Source organism: Vidua macroura, chromosome 7 (genome assembly GCF_024509145.1).
Source record: "Vidua macroura isolate BioBank_ID:100142 chromosome 7, ASM2450914v1, whole genome shotgun sequence".
Taxonomy (NCBI): Eukaryota; Metazoa; Chordata; class Aves; order Passeriformes; family Viduidae; genus Vidua; species Vidua macroura.
In genome coordinates, this window is record NC_071577.1 from 4690816 (window position 1) to 4712009 (window position 21194).

The 21194-nt window shown below is 50.7% G+C and overlaps 2 protein-coding genes across 6 annotated transcripts in view; one reads left to right on the forward strand and one right to left on the reverse strand.

The window, feature by feature from the left end:
• The window catches only part of LOC128809977 (RNA-binding protein 44-like), a 30653-nt gene extending 14381 nt beyond the window's left edge, over nucleotides 1–16272 (forward strand). Inside the window, exons 15-16 of the mRNA XM_053982437.1 lie at nucleotides 7381–7519; nucleotides 15704–16272. Of these exons, the coding sequence (XP_053838412.1) occupies nucleotides 7381–7519; nucleotides 15704–15959 (395 nt within the window). The 3' untranslated portion in view covers nucleotides 15960–16272. The remainder of the gene's footprint in view (nucleotides 1–7380; nucleotides 7520–15703) is intronic.
• A 755-nt stretch (nucleotides 16273–17027) lies between these two features.
• The window catches only part of UBE2F (ubiquitin conjugating enzyme E2 F (putative)), a 56181-nt gene continuing 52014 nt past the window's right edge, over nucleotides 17028–21194 (reverse strand). For 2 of the 5 annotated variants that reach the window (XM_053981885.1, XM_053981884.1), the window contains one exon: nucleotides 17966–19206. In XM_053981885.1, the coding sequence (XP_053837860.1) occupies nucleotides 19156–19206 (51 nt within the window). In that variant the 3' untranslated portion in view covers nucleotides 17966–19155. Of the gene's footprint in view, nucleotides 17768–17965; nucleotides 19225–21194 lie in introns of those variants that run through there. The other 3 variants (XM_053981882.1, XM_053981881.1, XM_053981883.1) reach the window with 3 other exon arrangements.

Sequence of the window (21194 nt, forward strand, 5' to 3'; positions counted from 1 at the left end):
CAGCTCACGGCACATTTTTCCCTCCCCTGATGTGCAGTCAGCCAGCAGTTGGGCTTTAGCATGCCTGGCTTGTTATTTCCTTTCTCCTTCCTCCCTTCTCAGCTGCTTTTGATTTTATTTTACCTAGTGAGTGAATTTTGGTGGGTAAATAAAAGTATTTGTCATTCTGTCCTCTGCAGAATCAAGTCTAGGGGACATGTAAGAGAAGTTCCTGGAAATATGCTTGGCAGCCTCTGATGGATGACAAGGCTAAGACATAACTTGTGCTAAGACAAGTGGGAAACTGAGGCAAGGAGGGAAAGACCCTCATCCAGTTCCTTGGAGCAGCCTATTTCAGTGTATTTAGTAGTTAATATTATTTAACAGCAATGCTTTATGGCAGAAAGCAGGGCTGCCCTGTACTGGGCTACACAGAACAAACCTTGATCTTGCATTTTCATTTCAGTCCCATATTCTGCATCTTACAGGAGCTGTTACATGGAGTCTTGCATAGATTGAAATTCAAATTATCTTTCCTTTGGGGATGGATTGGATGTTGTAGGTGCTTCATGAAATACTGGACTTTGAAAGAGGGGTGACACAGTGCCGTGGTACCTCTGAGCCCCCAAAAGCCCCAGACAGGCTTTGCTTTCAGGCAGCTGGCTCCTACCTCGCCTTCCAACTAATAATTCCCTGGCAGTTATTTTTAGGTAGTTTATTTTGTGCCCTCTTATAATGCTTGGAGTAGCTATAGAATGGCAACAAAAACTCAAGTATCCCCAATCCAGCAAAAAGTAAATGCCTTCAAATCATCCAAGTACCAGCTTGAGGGATAAATCACTTCCTTCCTTTTCAGGCACAACAGGATTTGTGCCAAATTTAAAACCTGGGAGATCCTTTTGGGTCTCATGATGATGTTCAGCTGTATGCAAAATACCTCATTAATGCTGGCTGGGAAAAAAAGCAGCTTTCTCTTTATTTTGCTTAGTGTTATAAAATGAAGGGAATAACCATTCCAGGAGCAGGGATGAAGTCCCCCTTTGCTACACTGAGTTCATAAATGAGATTAAAGGCCTTTAGCTTGTGGGTGCACTTCCCCTTAATATGAAAAAGTTTGTGGGGTGGGCCCCAGAGGGCTCTCCAGGCCCAGCACATCTTGTGCTGCATTCCCTAAGAGGTGGAAACCTTTGGGCCCTTTGGAAGTTTTCCACACAGCAGGTCCCTAACAGGGGCCTGTCCCCAGCTTGGCTGAGCAGAGTGACTCTGGATCCACTGTCCCTGAGGCCAGCAGGATGAACTCCCACCATGGGCTGTATCCTAACTCTGCCTCTTTCCATTTCAAGTTTTTCCCCTGCTGTGAGACTTTTCCCCCCTCTCAGCTTGAGCAGCTTCTCCCCCATCCTGCGTTCCTCGAGTCCTTCTGTGGCTTTGTGGCAGTGAAGCTGTTGGACAGGCAGAATTTGGGATGAGCTTTCCATCTGCAGAGCTCCCAGGGGAGCTCCAGCAGGGCTCTGGCCCTATGTCCGTGGCCTGTTCAAGCAGGAGCTCTGTGGTTTCCTTCTGCTGCTCCATCTGCAGCCCCCCGGAGCAGAGGGCAGGCAGGGAGGGGGAATCCCCCCTCCTGTGGGGGCTTCCCATGTGAGCCTTGGCAGCTTGTCCAAGAAATCCTGGGATCAGCCTTCCCAGTGCTTGGAGAAGGGCAGATCTCCCCCATCTCCCAGCATCTGCTCTGCTTCCAGAATCCTCACTGTGTTGGAAAATCCCCACTCCCTTTCAGCACATGAAAGCCCCCAAATGCCATGAATTCCCTTTTAATTCACATCCTGAGTGGCTGCCCTGGGAGACAGAGTCCTGCATGTGAAGGGACAGTGCCACAGCCGTGGCAGGGGAGGCAGGAGCTGCCTGCTTTGGGGACCTGAGGGTGCTCCTGAAGCGTCCACGAGCAGATTGGGAACGGGATGACCCCGTGCAGGTCTCTGTCTCCCCCACGATCCCCTGCAGGGCTCGGACTCCTTCATCCACCTCCATTCCCTGGCGCTGCTGCTGGATCCCAGCCGTGTGCTGAGCCAGCCGGGCAGGGAGGAGAGGCTGAAAACTCCATTCCCTGTGCAAATCCCGGAGGGAAATAGCCCTGCCTGGGCTCGCAGGGGCACCTGGGGAGGGCACAGTGCTGGGCCAGTCCCCCTGCTGTCCCCAGCCCCAACACCTGCAGTTTTCTGTCCCAAAAAAGCATTCCAGCTGAGCACCAGCTTCGTATTTTCCTGGTAAACCAGGGGTTGTTTGCAGGCTCTAAAGCCTCTGCTGAGCTGGTGAGCCCCAGTGGAAGGATTTTTTTAAAACAGAGGGTACCAGACCCTTCCCAGGTTTCTGCAGATGCTGAAAGGGCCAGTTTTTCCATTTTTGTGGCTGCAAACTGGGCTGTTTTTCACACTCAGCTTCTGCCTCCTGCTCCATGTCCTCTCCCCACCCTCCTGTGAGTGTTTTATTCTGCAGCCAGGTCCAGACCATGAGGCTCATTCTGAATAAAACAGCAAAACCACCACCTTGAAGAGGAGAGGACAACAGCCTGTTTCCATCTGGGGCTTGTTGAGAGCACTGATCATTTCACAGGGGAGCTCTGAGAATTTGGGAGAAGCCCAGGGGAAGATACTGGGCTGTTTGTTCTCAGAGCCCAGGGCTTTGCTGGTGCCACATGTGCCAGTGCCAGCCCTGCTGTCAGTGTCACTTGGCAATTATCTGCCATCTTTGGGGTTCATTTTGGATGAATATCTATTTCCTGCTCTTTGCTATGAAGCCCTGAACAGATTCCCCCCCAGAAATCCTGACAGTCCAGCTGGTGAATTCTCTGCAGGTGTTGTCAAACAATTTCATCATTCACCCAGCACCATCAGGGGTACATGCAGAAGTGCCTGGGAAATGGGAACATCCCATGCTGTGCCAGTCTGAAATCCCCAAATCTGTTCTCAGGCTCCACAGTCCTCCCTGTGGGGTTGGTTGCACATCCCAGCAAGAGAAGCCCAAGAATTCCTGGAATTCCTGGAACATTGAAGGGGGGGAAAGGCCAGAGAGCAAGGGATTGTGCAGAGGGATACTGATGTGAAGTGCAGGATGTTTCTGGCAGAGAAAGCTCAGGAATTTTTGCTAGTGAACCATCACTGTGACAGATGTGTCATCACAGAGGGGTGGTGTCCCCAAAGCTGTTTCTGGAGGGGTGGCCCCAAGCTCTTGGTCCAGGCTCCAGCTCTGAGAAGTGCAGTGTAGGACAGTCCAGTTGTCTTCCCTCTTCCTGAATTTTTGGTAACTCTTCAGGACCATCACTGTTTTTTCTGCTGAAATGAATGTGTGACAGGCTTTTTGCAGCTAACCCTCAGTAAGCTGAATCCTGGTGGATGCTTGCTGAGACTCTCCAGGACATCAATCCCAGGGCAATCATGAGGCTCTGGGATGCCTGCAAAAGCCCTCCCTCCAATCACCTCCTCACCTCTGCTCTCCAGGTGCTTCCTGTGAGGAGGCAAACGAAGGGTCCTTAATATTGCATCTTTTACCAGGCAATCAGGGACTCTCAGCAGGGAAGGTTGTTCATCAACAATTCTCGTGATAGGAGAAGCGGGAATGGCTTCCCACTGCCAGAGGGCAGGGTTAGTGGGATACTGGGGAGGAATTCTTCCCTGTCAGGGTGGGCAGGCCCTGGCACAGGGTGCCCAGAGAAGCTGGGGCTGCCCCTGGATCCCTGGCAGTGCCCAAGGACAGGCTGGACAGGGCTTGGAGCACCCTGGGCTAGTGGAAGGTGTCCCTGCCCATGGCACTGGATAAACTTGAAGGTCCTAAAAACCCAAAGCACCCCAGGGTTCTGTGATCCCCCCTGTGGCACCTAAAGACCAAGCTGGGCTGTGGAGGTGCTGTCTGGCTGCAGTGGGATGCTCCCAGAGGAGCACTGCATTCCTGCAGCTCTCAATGCCATTGTTCCCGAGGGAATGGCAGTGATGGGGCCCATGAGCGGGGAGGCAGCTCAGCCTTGGTCCAGTTGAGTTTTGGAGCTCAGTTCTTCAGCAGCTCCTTGCAGCCTTCACAGATGGATGCTGCTGAGTGCAGAGCTGTGACTGCTCTGGAGCTGAGTTATTTACAGCTCACTGCAGCTGACTTACACCATCTCCATCAGCAGAGCTGAGGGCAGAAGGAAAACCTTCTGGAATGAGAGCCAGGAGATAACAAAAATCCCTCCCTGATTTTCTGTTGTTACAAACCCTGAGCCTGAAGTCTGAAGTGGGGTTGGGGGAAAATCTGTGAAGCAGCAGGGATCTGTGGGGTGAGGTGGGCACCATGTGGAAACGTGGCAGGAGCTTCTCACTTTGACCTTAAATTGTGCAATTACAGCTAAAGTCAGTTCTCCTGGTCAGCTGGAAACAAAAGAGCTTTTCTGCCTCCCCGTGCCCAGCTCCATCCTCACAGCACCGTCACAACAGGCCCTGCTGGACCTGCAACAAAAGAGCCCTTCACCATATCCAAAATCCAGTGTCCTGGGAAAAGGTCACTGGCTGATGGCTCTGCTTTCCCCAGTCCCTGGGGCAGAGGGATTTGCAGAGCCCACCAAAGGGATTGGAGAGCAGTGGATGTTGTCTGCCCAGACTTTGGTGAGGTTTTTGGCACTGTCTCCTGTGTAGGTGTGGGAGAGGCATCTTCAGGAGCAGGTCCTGGTGGGGCAGGCAGAGCTCCTGGGGAGCACTGAGGAGCTGCCAGGGGGGACAGCAAGGTGCTCACCTGCCTCTGAAGGACCTCCAGAGCTGCATCTGCTGAGCTGCTGTGGTTGGCACATGCTTAAAGCTCCCCAGGGTTTGGGTGTTTGGGTTTCACTAGCTTTGGGTTGTTTTGGTTTTTTTTTTTCCTTTTAATAGTAGGGCTGTTTTTCATACTGGCTGCCAGCTATCTGTGGCTTGCTGCTGCTTGCAGCCAGGTTGTGGTTGCTTCCTCCCCATGGTTTATTCAGTGTTTTTCCTCTCTCCACTCAAGGTTAAGGTGTTTTTGCTGCATTTCCTCAAGTGGCTTCCTCTTCCTCAATTTCTCTCCGTGCTTTGCGTGTCTCACTCATTCCTTCCTGCTCTGTTTCCTCCTGTGCTCCTCAATCCCCTTGGCTGCTCATCTTCCTGCTTTTTAATCCCTTCTCCTCCCCTGCTCTCCCCTGTCCTTTTGCTGTGCTCTGCTCTGCACCTGACACATTCCCCAGCAGCATTTTCTCTGCAAGCTGCTTGTCCAGGCAGGTGATGGCTGTGATATTTACATGTCCTTCACAGTCCAGTGCACGGATGTCACCGAGGGGTGACCCCGGGGTGGCTCCTGAGCCTCCCTTGGACGCTGGTGCTCGCTGAGCCGTGTCACTCCTTCACTTGGCTCATCCAGATTGGAAGGGATGGGAAGGGCAGAAAAGCCTCTTGGCCATCAATCATCCTTGAGCCTGCCTGGACTGAGATTTGCAGTCCATAAATCATTTACATTTGCCTCATGTAACAGTATTGCACCTTTCCTTCTTCCTCCTCCTCCTCCTCCTCCTCCTCCTTCTTCTTCTTCTTCTGCTTCTTCTTCTGCTTCTTCTTCTTCTTCTCCTTCTGCTTCTTCTGCTTCTTCTTCTGCTTCTTCTTCTGCTTCTTCTTCTGCTTCTGCTCCTGCTTCTGCTGCTGCTTCTGCTGCTGCTGCTTCTGCTTCTTCTGCTTCCTCTTCTGCTTCTGCTTCTTCTCTTGGTGCTTTGCTTCAGCATGTCAAGCTCTCCCATCTGGGAGCAGGGCTTATCCCTGGCTGAGGCTGTGCTCCTGGCTGGTATCAGAAATCTCAAGGCAGAGCTTGAGATTTTGGTAAATGTAGTTTTATTATTGCAACTGTGAAGGTTTAATGCTCTTTAACTTCTCTTGGCTTAGTAACTCCTGTGGTTTTATCTCAAGTCAGGCCAAAGTGGCTGCTGCTGTCAGAGGCAGCATGGGTGCCCTGCATCCATCCAGGAACATCAGCCAAGGTTCTGGGGACCCTTCCCACCCAAATTCCCACCAGCTCCTGACTTCCCACCCATTGCCATAGGATGCTGGAACCTAAGTGCTCCGAGGATTTTGGAGGCTGCAGAGGGATCTCATGGTGATGTCCCTTGGCCACTAAATCAGTTCTGTTGTGTTAAAAAAATCAGATAAAAATAAAGCAGAGAGTTATTCACACGTAGCAAAAAATAGATCTGGTATGTGGTGCCTGCCTGCAGCACACTCCAGGAGCTGCAAAGGCACTAACTGGCACTTTGGCACCAAGGGAAAGCTATTATTTATAGCCAGGCTCACTAAACCATTCCCCCAAAGGATTTTTTTCCCTTCCCTTTGTAGCATCACTGTCCTTTTCCTTTCCCCTCACCAGCAACGCTGCACTGAGGCTGTAGGCAGCACCTTTTTCGTCCCTGTTTTTAAAGCAGTTGCAGGGACACGTTCCCAGGAGGAATTCAGTCAGCACTGTGCGGCCAGGGGCGGATTTGATGGATTTCCCCGTGTCTGTCCCTGTGCTCCATCAGAGGTGGATGTTTGTTCCCAAGTGTGGCACTGTGCAGGTCATTTTTCAGGGGTCAGCAGCAGGGTTCTCTTATCCCCCAGCTTCCCCCACACCCTTACTTGTGTTTTAAGCACACAACGTGGACATTTGAAGTCCAAAGGCATTTTGGGTGATCAGCAGAGAATAAATCCACATCCTTATTAATTTATGAGTTACCCAGCATGTCTTGAATAACTGATTTATCAGCACCAGGCACTTGGGAGGGTGCAGGCTCCCAGGGCTGTGAGGACTTGGGAGAAGGAGGTTTTGGAGAGCTGGGGTTGCTCTGGTGTCAGCAGTGCTTTGGCAGAAACCTCTGTGTGAGGACAGGGGCTGTGGTGGGGCTGTTGATGCCCTGTGAAGGCTGGCCTAGAACAGAGGCCAGACAGAGTTAAAGAATAAAGCAGGGATTTATTAGAAAGCCTCAATGGATCCATCTTGGGCATCACAAGAGCCCAGCCAGGGCTACACCCAAGATGAACCAAAATGGTCAGAAAATGGAGACCGGTCACGGGGTCTCTCACTTTTGTAAGTTCTGGTTCATTTGCATATTGGAGTTAATTGTTCAGTTCCAGTTTTAGCCCATGAAGTCCCATCCTGCTTGTTTTTCTCTCTTCATTCTGCCATTGTTTGTGCTCTTGGGCCTGAGATTTGGATCATTTGTCCTTGGTCCCCAGCTAGAGAAGGAATTGTTTTGTCTCCCTGCTCTGTGAAGAGAGCTCAGCATCCCCCAATATGAAGCTCAGAAGTGCACACTAAAGCAGCACAGAATGTGAGAAATAGAAAAGCTAAAAGCTGAGGCATCAGTGTGACCCCAGCAGAGGCTGACAGCCCTGGCCTGTCTTGCAGCCCAGCACTTCATCGCGGCCACGGCGTGCCAGGAGGCCGACTACGGCTGGATGATCCGGCAGCACTGCCTCAAGGACTTCCAGGACAGCATGGAGGGCATCGGCCAGCGCCTCTGGTGTGACTGGGGCGAGACCATGGGGTAAGTGAGCTCCCTCTGCTCCTCCCTCTCCAGCTGGGATTTTGGGGTGCAGGGGTGTCGGCGCTGGGGTTTATTTCACTGGGGGGAACACCCTGATGTCACTCTGCTTGGCTGCTGATGCTGCCCTGCCTCTGTCCATGCTGGGTCCCCAAGGGGTTTCTCCAGCCTGGTCACACGTGGAGGGCTTGGAGGGGAGAGCAGGAGATGTTGACTGCCCAGACTTTGGTGAGGTTTTTGGCACTGTCTCCGTGTGTGCTGGGGGAGGTGGGTCAGGAACAGCTGGAACAGCCAGGCCTGGAGGGGTTGATCATTGGCCAAGCACTGGTGGCAGCACCCAGGGGTCACCACTGTCCTGCCTGATCTCTCCATTAGTAATGTGGGGGATGGGACTGAGGGTAACCCCAGCACCTCAGGTGACACCAAACCAGGAGGGTTGTGCTGCTGTCCATGGGGACCTCAGCAAGCTGGGAACCTCCTCAGGTTCAGCAAGGGGAAGGGCAAAGTCCTGCACCTGAGAAGGAGCAGCCCCAGGCACCGGGATGTGCTGGGGCTGCCCAGAGAGAAACCAGAGAGGGATCTGGTGGGCACCAGGTTGAACATGAGCCAGGAGAGTGTCCTGGTGGGAAAGCGTGGGCAGAAACTGAGGCATGGGAGGTCCCCTGTGGACACCAGGAAATGTGTTTTCACTGTGAGGGTGGCCAAGCACTGGCACAGATCTCCCAGGGAGGATGTGGAATCCCCATCCTTGGAGATACTAAAAAACCAGCTGAACATGGTCATGAGCAACCAGCTGCATGAGCAGGGCTGTTTGGACAAGGTGAAGTGGATCTCCAGAGGTCATCTCCAGCCTTGGCCATTCTGGGATTAAAGGGTTTTTTTTCAGGGAACCCAGCCTAAGCAGGGTTTGGAAGTCAGGGTGGTGGTCATGCTTCACCACATGGCAGTGGAGCTCCAGCAGGAGAAGACCATGGCTCTGCTGTGTTCTGGAAATTGATGGGTTAATGAAGAGGCAAATTGAGATCCCCATCACGGGGGCTTCTGGTGCCTCACAGCTTGAGGGACATATTTTCCAGGAGGTTTTTCATTATTCCTCCGCACCCTGGCTCTCCAGACAGCTCCAAACCCCTTAACTCAGCGTGAAAACCCCATAACCCACCGAGATGTCCTCAGAGCTTCGCTGTGACAAAACCCCAAACTGTCCCACCAGAGCTGCTGGCTCAGCCCCTGCTTCCAGAAGCTGTGTGTTGATTTTTCCAAGCAACTAGAGGGAGAGGCTGGAATGGTACAGCAGTGGCAGCTGCCTGCTAAGCCTCCTGTTTGTAATCAGTGTCAGGGAGTCAGCTGTGATTTACGGCTTGGGAGCAGCAGAGATGCAGCCTTGCTTCCCTGGGGGAATGCTTGGGAGCATCTCTGTGGGATGAGGAGGGTGGGAAGGGATCCCTGCTCAGATCCCACCAGGGAGCCTGGGGGGACACCCCATACATGTGGGGAATGTGCTGCACTGCGGGGGTTGGTTGGATTTTTTTTGGGAATTTCCTTTGGGTTTGGTTTTATTTTTATTGCAAACAGTGCTTTCTTTGGATTAGCTCTTTCCTATTTATAGTCAGCCGAGCTGAGTCTTTTGGTACCACCACGGTGTAGATCTGCTGAGATGGTTTTGATAGAAGTTGAAAGACAGGCCAGGGGTGGCTGTGTGTTGGTGTGAGGGCTTGAGGGAATGACCCCCCTCTGTCCCCCTTCTGCTGACCTTCCATGTTGTGCCTTTCCATGGCCTTTCCCTGGGAAAATGAAGCAGCAGAACAAAAACGAGCTCATGTGACACCAGTAGGGATAGGGGTCAGCTGGAAACAGGGAGCAGATGGTGCTGTGTGCCATGAGTGCTTTGCACAAAAATTAAGAGGTTTTGTGAGATTGCTGCTGTTTCCTGCTTCGTGGCCCTTTCTTCTGGGTGAAGTTAAAACCTACACACATATGTGTATCCATCTTTTGGTCAAAGGTAGGGCTCCAGGATCTTGGAGGTCTTTTCCAACCTTAATTATTGGATGAGTCTGAGATTCTAAACACACTGTTGGGTTTTCCTTCCCCTTGATCTGTGGCAGAATGGAGGGGAAGAAAAGAGAGCTAAAAGACTGTGGGAGGTTTCTGGTCTTGAGAGGCCTCATCTGGTGCTCAGAAATGCCCAGGGCTGCTGATGTTGTTCCAGCCCTCAACATCTTGTTCCTTTATCTCACATGTCCTGTCTCCTAAATAGCTTCAGCTGAACTCGTTACCCTTGAGGCACTTGGAGGAGATGTTGATAAGCTTGCAGGGTTTAATTTGATTGCCTGAGTCCCTTTGCTCCGTGCAAACACATGGCTCAGGGTTATTTGAGAGATGACATTCCTCTGATCCTCTTGTGCCCTCAGGACAGTGGAAAAATTGGGTAGAAATAGTTCAGTTACTGCAGCAAATCAGCTGCAAGGATATGGGGTTTGGGTGGGCTCAACACCTTGCTCCCTGGATGTGTGTGGGAATCACCATCCCCTTTTTGGGGAAAGGGAAGATGTCCCAGCAGGAGTGGGCAGGGGGTGGCATAGCTGGCTGGTCACCCCTCCGGCCCTAGGGGAAGGATTTTATCTTGGACCAGGTATGAGACAAAGAAATGGAAATAAAGCACCTGCCCAGAGCCTGTTCTCTCCAGATCTCCCCCAAACCAAGGCATTTTGATGCTTGAAACCTGTCTGAAACGAGGAGGAACGTTGGGAGGCTCTGCCTCTGTACCACCTGCAGCAGCATCGTGTTTGGAGCTCTCATTTCCTGGATGCAGCATTTAGCAGGGAAATGCCCCTAAGCTCCATCATTTCCTGCTCAATTGAGGCTGGCACGATGGGAACATCTGGATAAATGAATTGTCTCAGCAGAGTCTCTAATCCTGGGTCACTGGTCCTGTTTATAGGCAGCACATGCTGCTCTGTGGATGGATTTAGTAGTTGGTGTGTAGGTTAAACAACTGAGTTAGCAGAAGAAACTGATAAAACAAAGAAAGTAAAGCAGTTTTCTCCCTGTAAAATAAAAAGTTTAACACATAAACTGCTTTGTCTAATCTTACCTAGGGAGTTTCTCCTTACACTGCTCCCATCTCGCCCTCATCAGCCGAGCTCTTGCACCACTGCTCCTGTTCTGATGCAACCAAGGGCTCTCTCTGGAGCAGGAGTGTTGGGTGAGGCTGGGCTGGGCCATGTGGACAAGCACCAACTCTCTGGGAAGGTTTGTCCAACCCCCTTGAGCTCTGCTGGCTTTCTTAGTGTTGCTTATTTAGGGAAAATGGGTGGATTTTGATATACAAGTTCTTCTCATGGACTGAGGGAGCTGTTGGCCACTTTGGCTGCCCTGGGACTCAAAACCCAGACTGGAGCTGCATCTTGGGATCTTTGGTGTCGAGGGCTCCTCCGTTCCGTGCTGGTGGCTGAGCCACTTTGGCCAGGAGCTCAGCTGTGCCCGATGAATTATCCCAAAGATCAGCTTGGCTATTTTGATTCCAGCTTCATTGGCGTGGTGGCTGAGCCAGGGGGATTAGCTGTGGTCTCCCTCGAGGCAGCTATTTCAGGGATGTGGGGGGCTGGGGCTGCCACTGCCCAGCCCCGAGTGCGTCAGCAGGCGCTGATGACTTGGGGATATTTGGGTTTGGCTGGAGGGCCGTGGCCAGGGAATGGATTTGCAGGAGGGTTTGTGCTCAGGGGGATGCTCAGGGTGCCGAGCGCTGCCACAGCTGCGGGTGTCACTCCGGCCCAGCCAGGCACCTTCATCCCAAATATATCCACGCTGTGGCATTCCTGAAAATCTCCATGGAATGCTTTCCCCTGTCCTGCGGGAGGGAGCTCACCAGGGGGATCATGGTGCTGCTCTGACAGCTGCAGCCAGGGATGGAGCTGCTCTCCCAGCTGTCAGCACACTCACACTCTGTCTTCAGGTTATTTATCCATTATTTACAGAAAGCAGATTGATCCATTCTCTTATTATCTCATTATCTGCTTATTTATCTTCAGCTTCCAGGTCCCTTCTGGATACCCCTTTAGCCTGGCTCCAGGCTCACCCTGCAGAGGAGGAAATCAATGTTTTCTTTTAATTTGCAAAGCAAAAGTGAAGCCTTGTGGTGTTCTCTTTTTTCCCTTCTGAAGCAAGGAATTGAGGGAGGACAGGAAATAACCGGGATACTCACGGTGAAAGTGCTGTCAGTCCTGTGAACCCCAGACCTAGTGCAACACCATCCACATCCAAGTGCTGTCAAGGAATAAATGCCAGAGCCAATTCCAGTCTTCACTGCAGTGGTAAAAAACCCCAGAGGAATTCCTTAGGATTTATAGCAGTATAAGCATTCAGATGCCATCAAACCCTAAATCATTCTTTGGCTGCTTCCCACCAGTGGCCCGGCCCATCCCCATCCTGCTGCCTGCAGGATACAGAGGTTATGGGATAGCAGCCCTTCATCCCCATGCAGTCCATCCACAGCATCCTTTAAATCCAAACCTTCTCCATGGTGACAGGGACAACAGTTGTAACTGCAGTTCACATTGGGTAAGGAAAAAATATTCCAAAGCACAGCCAAGCTTTTCAGGGCCAGGTGTCTGTCTCCTGGCAGTGGTGGGATTGTTTGGGAAAACCTGCCCTCCTCCCAGTGCTATCCTAGAGCGGCTGCTTAGTATTTTTGTGGAGGAGCTGGTGTTTGGGAGGTGGAGGCTTGCAAACAAGCTGTGGGCTTGTCTGAAAGCCAAAAGCTCGACTCCAGGCTTGCTACAGGCGGAATGGAAGCTTGGAACAAAGTTTATTAGGGAGGCCCTCCTGTTGAGTCAGGAGATGCAGAAAGGACCCCACAGCTTCCTCAGTTTCCTGGGGTGGGGTCTGGGTGTGGCTGCATGCAATTATTTCCTACATAGCATAGGTAGTTATATATATTGCGCTGCTTATTGAAACAATATTGAAGCAAAGCTGTTAAAATGAGCGAAATAATTATTGAGCAGAGATTGCTGTTACCCGTGTGGGCAAATCGTGCCCCCCCCCTTCTCCATCCATCCGTGGGAACTTTCACAAACAGGGTAAAGTTCAAGCTGGTTTACTCCCACTTAGGCAGAGCATCCTCTCTCCAAAGAGTTTCAGCTCTGTTTCTCAGGATCATGCTTGCAGCCTGCGGGGCTTGGCTCAGCCTTGCCCTGCTCAGCGTGGTGGGTGTGGGGGGAGAACACGGCATTCCGGGGCTGGGCTGGGGGGTGGCAGAGCTGAGCAGGAAAACAACCCCCCTCCCTGAGATATTTCACCACCAGCCCAGGCTGAATTCCCAGTGGGAGCAGGCTGGCATGGAGCTATCCCAGTAATGTGGCCCTGCTGGTGAGCAGAGAGAGCAGCAGATGGTGTTTCGGAGGGGCAGGGGGACACACGCTCACCGCTGTGGCAGGGAAGAGCACACTCAGGCCCAGGCATCAACACTGCTGCTCTCCAGAGGGATCCTGATCCTGTCTGACAGGGCAGCGTGAGCAGCCTGGATCCCATGGTTAACCCTGGTTAGCCCTTCCCAGCCAGTGGATGCTCTTGGTGTCCTGCTGTGGCAGGAGAAGGTTCCCAGTGCCCCGTGACTGGTGCATTTGGGATGGACAGGAGATGATGGAGTCTCACAGGGACATTTGGAGGTCTGTGAGATGCAGTGGAAGAAATGAGAGCACTTGGCCGTAGCTGAGAGCTCAGCTTGGCTTTTAGCTGTTCATGGATAGAAGTGGGATGGTCAGGTGTGCTCTGTGTAAGCCAAGGGCAGAAATCAGCTCCTGAAGAGCACCCAGCCTTGCTCTCCCTTGGCCAAGAGCTCAGCAGCCCTCAGTGTCACTTCTGCACTTGGACCTGTTCCTGAAAACAGTTCATTTTCCCTCTGGGACCCTCCCACTCACTGCCCTCTGGCCTCTGGGGCGTGTGGGGCCAGAGGGTGAGAGTGCCCTGCTCCTGCTGAGCATGCCATTTGGAGCAGGGGGACTTCAATGAAAACAGCAAAAATAGAAGGGACAAGAGACTAAGGTGTGTTAAGCCACCCCATTAAGGTGGAGGGACCTTCCTCCAGTCACAGCCCCACGGTCACCTCCCTGTCCCCCCACACTGCTCGTGGGGCTGTGGCTGCCCAGCTCCTCTCCTCAGGTCCCTCCTCCTGTCCGGAGGTGGCTGAGAGCTGGAATTTGGCTGGAAAGGGCAGTGACAATTTGGCTGGAATTTGGCTGGAAAGGACAGTGACAGTTTGGCTGGAATTTGGCTGGAATTTGGCTGGAAAGGCAGTGACAGTTTGGCTGGAATTTGGCTGGAATTTGGCTGGAAAGGCAGTGACAGTTTGGCTGGAATTTGGCTGGAAAGGACAGTGACAATTTGGCTGGAAAGGCAGTGACAGTTTGGCTGGAATTTGGCTGGAAAGGACAGTGACAGTTTGGCTGGAATTTGGCTGGAAAGGACAGTGACAGTTTGGCTGGAATTTGGCTGGAATTTGGCTGGAAAGGCAGTGACAGTTTGGCTGGAATTTGGCTGGAAAGGACAGTGACAGTTTGGCTGGAATTTGGCTGGAAAGGCAGTGACAGTTTATCCTCAACTTGCTGGCACTGCTGCTTTGGTTCCTTGCATGTCTTCCCATGCAGTGATGGGAGCAGTGATTTATCCCCACGGAAGAGCTGCTGGAGCCAGGGAAGGGCTAAGCCAGCTGCACTATGGCCCTTCAGCTTTAAAAATAGCTTTTATTTGCCTGTTAACACTTTCCCTCTGGTTCCTGAAGATGCTGCAGCTCCCGAGATCTCCTAAGGATGCTGATGAACGGGAAATGGTAATTTTGCACACTTGGATGCCGAGCAGAAGCAGCTTTTAGCAGCTGCAGGCCTTGTTAATTAAATCTCTTGCTGTGTGGGCACAGCCTGCCCCAAAACCCCAAACCCCAGCTGAGGAGCTGTGCTGGGGCTGTGGAGAGAGGGGCTGGGAAGCTGCTTAAAAAATATTTCTTCCCTGAGGCAGATTTTTAATTGGAGAGCTGGGGTTTGCTTTGCTTTGCTTCTCTAGGATTAGACGTGACTAATTGGGATGGTGGGGGAAAATTTTATCTTTGTTTTTACGCATGGCCAGTTTTAAAGCAGGGAGGGTTTAGCTGTCATTTTTAAAGCAGGGAGGGTTTAGCTGTCATTCCAGAGGATGGCTGGATGACCTGGCACAAGGACAGTGGCTCTGGCTCAGGGCTGCTCCTGCTTTTCCAGGTATTTTTTTAAAAATATGGAAAAACGGACTTGCTGGTCCTAGAGGGGTGGGCCTGCCCAGCTGGTTTCTATGCAACCTCCTCAGTTTTAGGCAAATTAAAGGAGATTTTAAAGTAGATTCGGTGTACTTCTTTCTGTCCTTCTTTGGACTGAACTCACACAAGCTGGAGGATGGTGCTCTGAAAGCCGAGTTGGGATGGGTTTCCAGCTTAAAATGTGGGTCTGCCCTGTATGTTCTAATAGCACCAGTTCAGCCAGGAAATTCTGCAAAAATTAATGCAAACCAAACAAAAAAAAACCCAAACTTGCTTCTTGGTATTCCTGTAAATACTATTTCTGTTTTCATTTCCTTCTGTAAATTAAACCACCACCACCACATAATTCCGTAAATGAAAAACTGCTTTTGGCTTGTGAGTGAGCACTTGGAAGTTGCCATCCAAGTGGCAAAACCTGGTGGGAATTTAAAATACCCTTTTACCTCTTTAGCTGTGCACTCAAACCCCCTTATATTTTTATAGTTTATGTGAATATTCAAAAACCCGCTATGTATTTCTATCGGGCTAGGAATATCTAGCTGCAAACTCAAAAGAACAGCTCAAAAATGTAAGAACACATATCTGTAGTACAACCACAAGTACACGCCTCTGTAATAGAATATAATATATTGTACAGGGAGAGATATATTAATGATATGATATTTAATATATATATTATGTATAGGATATATATTATGTATATATGTGACATATGGTATATATATGTGTGTGTGTGTGATATTATATAATATTTATTATAAATGATGTAGTATATATTTTGTATTTTGTATACGCTATACATAATGGATGCAGTAGTTCATGTTGCACGGGGGGAAGGTGGCGTGGCCGTGGCCGGGCGCTGCCGGCGGTGCCAGCGCGGTGCCAGCCGCTGTCCCTGTGTTTTGCAGCACCTACGGGGAGCTCACCAACTGCACGGTGCTGATCGCCGAGAAGCTCGACTGCTACTGGCCCAACCGGCTGGTGGACGAGTTCTTCGTGGCCGTGCACAAGCAATACTTCAGGAACTGCTCCCCGTCGGGCCGGGCGCTGCACGACCCCCCGAACGGCGTGCTGTGTCCCTTCATCGTGCTGCCCGTGCTGGTCACCCTGCTGATGACAGCGCTCGTGGTGTGGAGGAGCAAACGCAGCGAGGGCATCGTGTAGGGGCGGCGCGGCCGGCGCAGGGGAGCGACGGGCGGCTCTCCCCTGGAACGTGCCTGGAGTTTGGGAAGAGCCTGCCGGAGGAGCAGCACGGAGGGTACCGAGCCCCGGAGGCAGGGACGGCATCGCCACCGCTCCTTCTCCGCCCGTGTGCCCGCTGGCTTCCAAATAAATGTCATTTAAGCGATGGTGGCCGGGCGGAGCGGGCTGCCCCGGCAGCGGGGGCTCTGCGGAGCGCCGCTCACCCCGCTGCACCACCCTGCTCCGCCTCTGCAGCCGCTTCCCCGGCATCGTGTGCCGAGCAGGAGAATTCTAAGGGGAAAAGAACCCCGGGGCATGTGGGGAGTTTAAATCCTGCCAGCCCCGCAGTGCCAGCGCGGCATCAACACGCGTGAGAGCAGCGGGTCTGGGTGTGCCTGAACATCCTCGGCTTCCTCTCTGTCCCGCTTTGGGTTCCCCGCACACGTGGAAAGGCATCTTCTCCCCCAGCCCCCGGCAGAAGGACTGGGTTTTGCCTGAGGTGGGGAAGAACGGGGGGAGGGCAGCGGTGGGAGGGGTGGCACCGCTGGTGCCCTGGGGCTACTAACAAGGAATGGGAATAAGGTGCTTTTCCTACCTAAATAAATACATGAATAAACCAGGTGAAGCCTCCCCCTCAGTGCCCTCATTCTGTGATGCCAGAGACCCCCAGTAGTGCTGAGCCCACCCCGTGAGCACTGGGGAGGTCCCTGGGTGTGGGTGGGCAGCTCCAGTGCAGGGAGGCTGAGCAGCACCTGGGATGGGATGGGGACCCCCACCCTACCCCGACAGCTCTGGTCCACTCCAGACCCCTTCAGTGCCTTGCTGGCTCAGGAAGGGGTTCCCTGGGGACACCCAGCTGCTGTTCACTCCTGACACTCACATTTCCCAAAAAAACCCAAAACCTAGTGGGACACCCAGCCCTGTGCCTGGCCCACCCAGCCCAGACAAACCAGTCTATGATTCTGGCAGAAGCGTTAGTTGCACCTATACAAATACACATAAAAATACATATAAACAAATACATATTTATGTAAATACATAACCCTCCCCAAATCTCCTTGCCTTCAGGAAAAATTCAGTTTATTTTCCTGGACTGTGAGGTGATGAGATCTAGGATCCCCTCTCCCCCTGTGTCCTGGATGAGCACAAACCAATGCTCAGACTTTCTTGTACAGTATTTAACAGTATCCAAACTTTATTATTCTGCTCATCTCCTCCAGGCAAGCAACAATACAGGGAAGGGGCGAGACAGGATTGTTCTGGGAGGCAGGGATGGCTTTGATGGCTGCAGCTCTGTGCTCACAGGGCTGCTGGCACCTGGACCAGCTTTCCCTGGCTCCCCTGAGCAGCACCCTGGCTTTGCTCTGCCCTGGGCACAGCAGCAGCAGCTTCCTGGCATGAGTGGGGAGCCATCCATGGTGACATCCCAAGAAATGGGGACTGTGACCCCTCCTCCTGAAGGATGGGACAGTACCAGGGTGCCTCTACAGCAAGAACTACTTTGTTACAGCAACCTGGTTGAGTTTTTGACTCAAGAATAAGAGAATCCTTCTAATGCCATAAGCAAAATCCAGATGTATTTCCAACCTTGCCATTTCTGTGAGTGTTTTACCCCCTACCTTTGCTGACACATCTGTTTTGGCAGCAAAGATCTCTCACTGCGGGTGCCTGCTTAAAATACTGGGCTGATCCATGTTTCCTTGAATATTGTCTGCAGGTGAAGCTCTCCTCCTGCATTTCACTTCCCTGCTCTCCCAGGCCTCCAGCAACAGCTGCAGGAGCTGGTGCAGCTGCAAAGGAAAAGGCACAGGGAAAACTCAACACACAAGTTTCATGCTTACAGTTTGCACCCCAGCTCTGCTGTGCTCTTGAGAGAGATTGTTTTCATTTCCTCCAGCATCTGCAGCAGAGGAACAGCAGGAGAGAATGAAGGGGGAATAGAACCCCAACAGTCAATGCCCAAGTGTCACACACACACTTGCTCTGCATGAAAGCACACAAACATTTATTTCCTGGTTTGTAAAGCTCAGCTGGGCTCATCAGCTCCTCTGTGTGATCCCAATCCTGGAGGATGCCCAGGGAGCTCTGGCACATGGGCTGAAGCCTCTCCTCTGCAGGCTCTTAGAGCCATCCAGCTCCTTACAGAAAAGGCAACTGCAGCATCACATCCTCCCAAATCAAGAGAGCCAAAGTGGGCACGAGTGGGGGGAATGTGTTGTGGTTCCAGCTGTGTCCTTTCAGTGCAGGAATCTGGAGAACACAATTATGGGCTCTCCAGGTAACAGCGCCTGAATTTACCTTCATCAGAACAAACAGCCTCTGATGCTCCCTCACCACATCCAGATTGGAAAGCCAAAAGCCGATTTCTTTTTTTAAAAAATCTCCCTTTCATTAATTTTTTCACTGAAATATATAATATATATAATATATATGTATAATTTTACTAATACTAAACATGTACTTAAGTTACATATTAGCCTGTATTTAACTACTTCACACAATGAATAGAAACAAAAAAACAAAAAACCTTTAGCCCAAATAGGGCCTAAAATTAACAATGTAATATTCCAAACTGTGACAAAAACATACTTACATTAAACAGCATCGAGAACTTCAATACCAGAAGTAGAATCTCATTTGGCACTTCCACTCTGGCAAGCTCTAAGCCTCAGCTGAGTGACTCTTAGAAAAAGCTCATATTGTTTCCGCTCATCAAAGGCAACAGTTTTGTGATTTGGTTCACAGGAGACCATTTATTGCCAACTCAAAGTGTTCCAAAAACACGCCACCTTTTCTGCTTGGGTTGTTTGGGTTTTTTTTTTTTTTTTTTTTTCCTCTCCCTCCCTCCAGATTAGGCAAGTGTTTTAAAAAAAAAAGTGTAATTACAATTTCAATAGTGACTTCTTTTAACTTCTCAAGCATATCTCATCAACAGGATATACAGTACAGTTCAGAAGAGTAAACATTTGTAAAGGAAGCAGACAACTTTTTTCAACCAACAGACACAATTTCTTGCTGTATTTATGCTGAACTCTCCTTTGAACATGGACAGGTTATGAAGTTAGTTTTCTTCTTCAGTACAACATGGACACAGGACTGGTACAACCCGGGCTGGTTTGGCTGCTGCTGAAGCGAAGGACAGCTCTGGAGCCGTGGTCCTGCCATCCGTCCCCCTTCATCATCTCGCGTAGCGCTTAATGTAATCTTCAACTTTATTGCGAAAGTCCTCCTGGAGGGAAGCACAGCACTGTTACCTCAGCACAGGCTCCTGCTGGAGCCCCACGCTGCCACTGGCACGCTCAGCTGCCCACGGCTCTCCCCGACAGCCCTGAGTCCTTACAGTGAGTGCTCCACAGGAATCTCCACTGCGGAATGAAGTGGGAAGAGTCTGCCATCACCAGCTACAACTTCGGTGCACAAAGACTGCCTGCTATCCCATAACCTCTGTATCCAGGGAAAACCACAGGGTGCTTATAAAGCACAGAGATGCAGAGCAAGAGGAATTCTGACATGGGGTGATCCCTGTGCAAGCAGGGATGCCAGGCAGACACCACATTCCTGGCATGTTATTCTCACAGCCTGGTATTAAATGTGTTCCCCCCAAACACACCAAGGGGCCTGTGCTCCAGAGTGCATTCTGCTGCATTTCCAGCTCTCATTTTTGTGTGCTGCTAGAATATAAAGCAGGAAAACCTGGGAAATTTATGTACTCACATCTGTTGAAAAAGAAAACAACTGAAAAAACAATGCATGCAGTAGATGAGGAGGTTTTGAACACTGTCCTGGTACACTGGAGATGTCCTCTGCCTGGAGAGCAGAGGCCATGGAAGCACTGAAATCCTCTGGCAAGGCTCTGCTTTTACTAGGAAGGGCACAAAATCCCACTGCCACGACCTGTGGGAGCACAGCAAGGCACAGTCCTGCTTCAAACAATGTCATTTGTCAGCTCCAGGTTTGCCAATATATAAAATGATGCCTTTCAAACACATCCCAAGTGTCTTGGCACAGACCACCCAGAGCTGGACATCACAGCACACCAGGAAGCGGCACTAATATGACCTTTTTGCCTCAGTCAAGCTTGAAACACATCAATATTTCCCTGGCTCCAACACCACGTTTCAAACACTTAAGATCAGCTCCCCTTGTGATGGTTTGGTTTTCTGCTGCTGAGTTTTTCCAGCAGTGAAAGGATAAAGGTTATCCCATGGTTAAAATCCAAAAGGATCAAAGAAAACCTATGATCCATGAGAAACTCTGTGATTTCACTTTTCAGCTGATCAAGTGCATCAAAGATGTCCATAAAAGTGCAAAGTGCTCGGAATCTTAGTGGAGTTTAAGGCCAGAAATATCCTATTACAAATAGGGCTGACACTCAGAAACCCCAGTCCTCCTTAGGAAGAGGCTGCCTGCTCTTCTGGGGTGAAAGAGCAGCTATTTTGGTCCAATATGGCACCTACTAATGGCAAGAGTGTGTGTAGTGACTTTCTCACTCTGCTGCAAGCACACCCATTTCCACACTCATCCAACTGTATGCTGTGTTTAAAAAAATGCTGTATTTTAAAAGCTAATGCCATCTTCAGCTGCAATAAAATTCCCAAACCCAGGCAATTTCAATCCACAGATGCAGGTTATGATCGCTGTGGTGCAAACTGAATTCACTGAGGGCTTCTTGCACGTTGCTTCCTGTGGGAAATGGATTTGTAGAGAATTCTGTCTTCTGACAGAAGGCTCACAGATCTGTATGCAAACCTTGAGATAAGAAATGCTGACTTAGAAATGCCATGGAATAGGACAGACAGTGTTGAGAGAGAAATGGAACTAGAAACAAGTTTCAAAGGATGGCCTTGCAAATAAGAATAGATACTTTGGAGAAATTGAACTATGAAAGATGCATTGTAGTGGGACCCATGAGGGGTAATTTAGATTAATGGCTTTAAGGCATTTACAGCAAGGTGTGGCAAAAGCTGATAGGCCAAGGAACACTTATAGTGTATTGTAATTAAAAAATAGCTTCTGATTGTGATGGGGTAAATTATGACATCTGTATTGTCTCACCCTTCTCATGAGACTAAAAATAAAAGTTTTTAGAACACCTCTCAGTTGCCCCATCTCTGATCAGGAAAGGGCATAATTGAGAGTTTCCCACTCCTGTGTTTCTCCAAAAGATGGATCACTACAAGAACTGAGCACAGGGCTGGGAAGCAGCACTGGCCACAC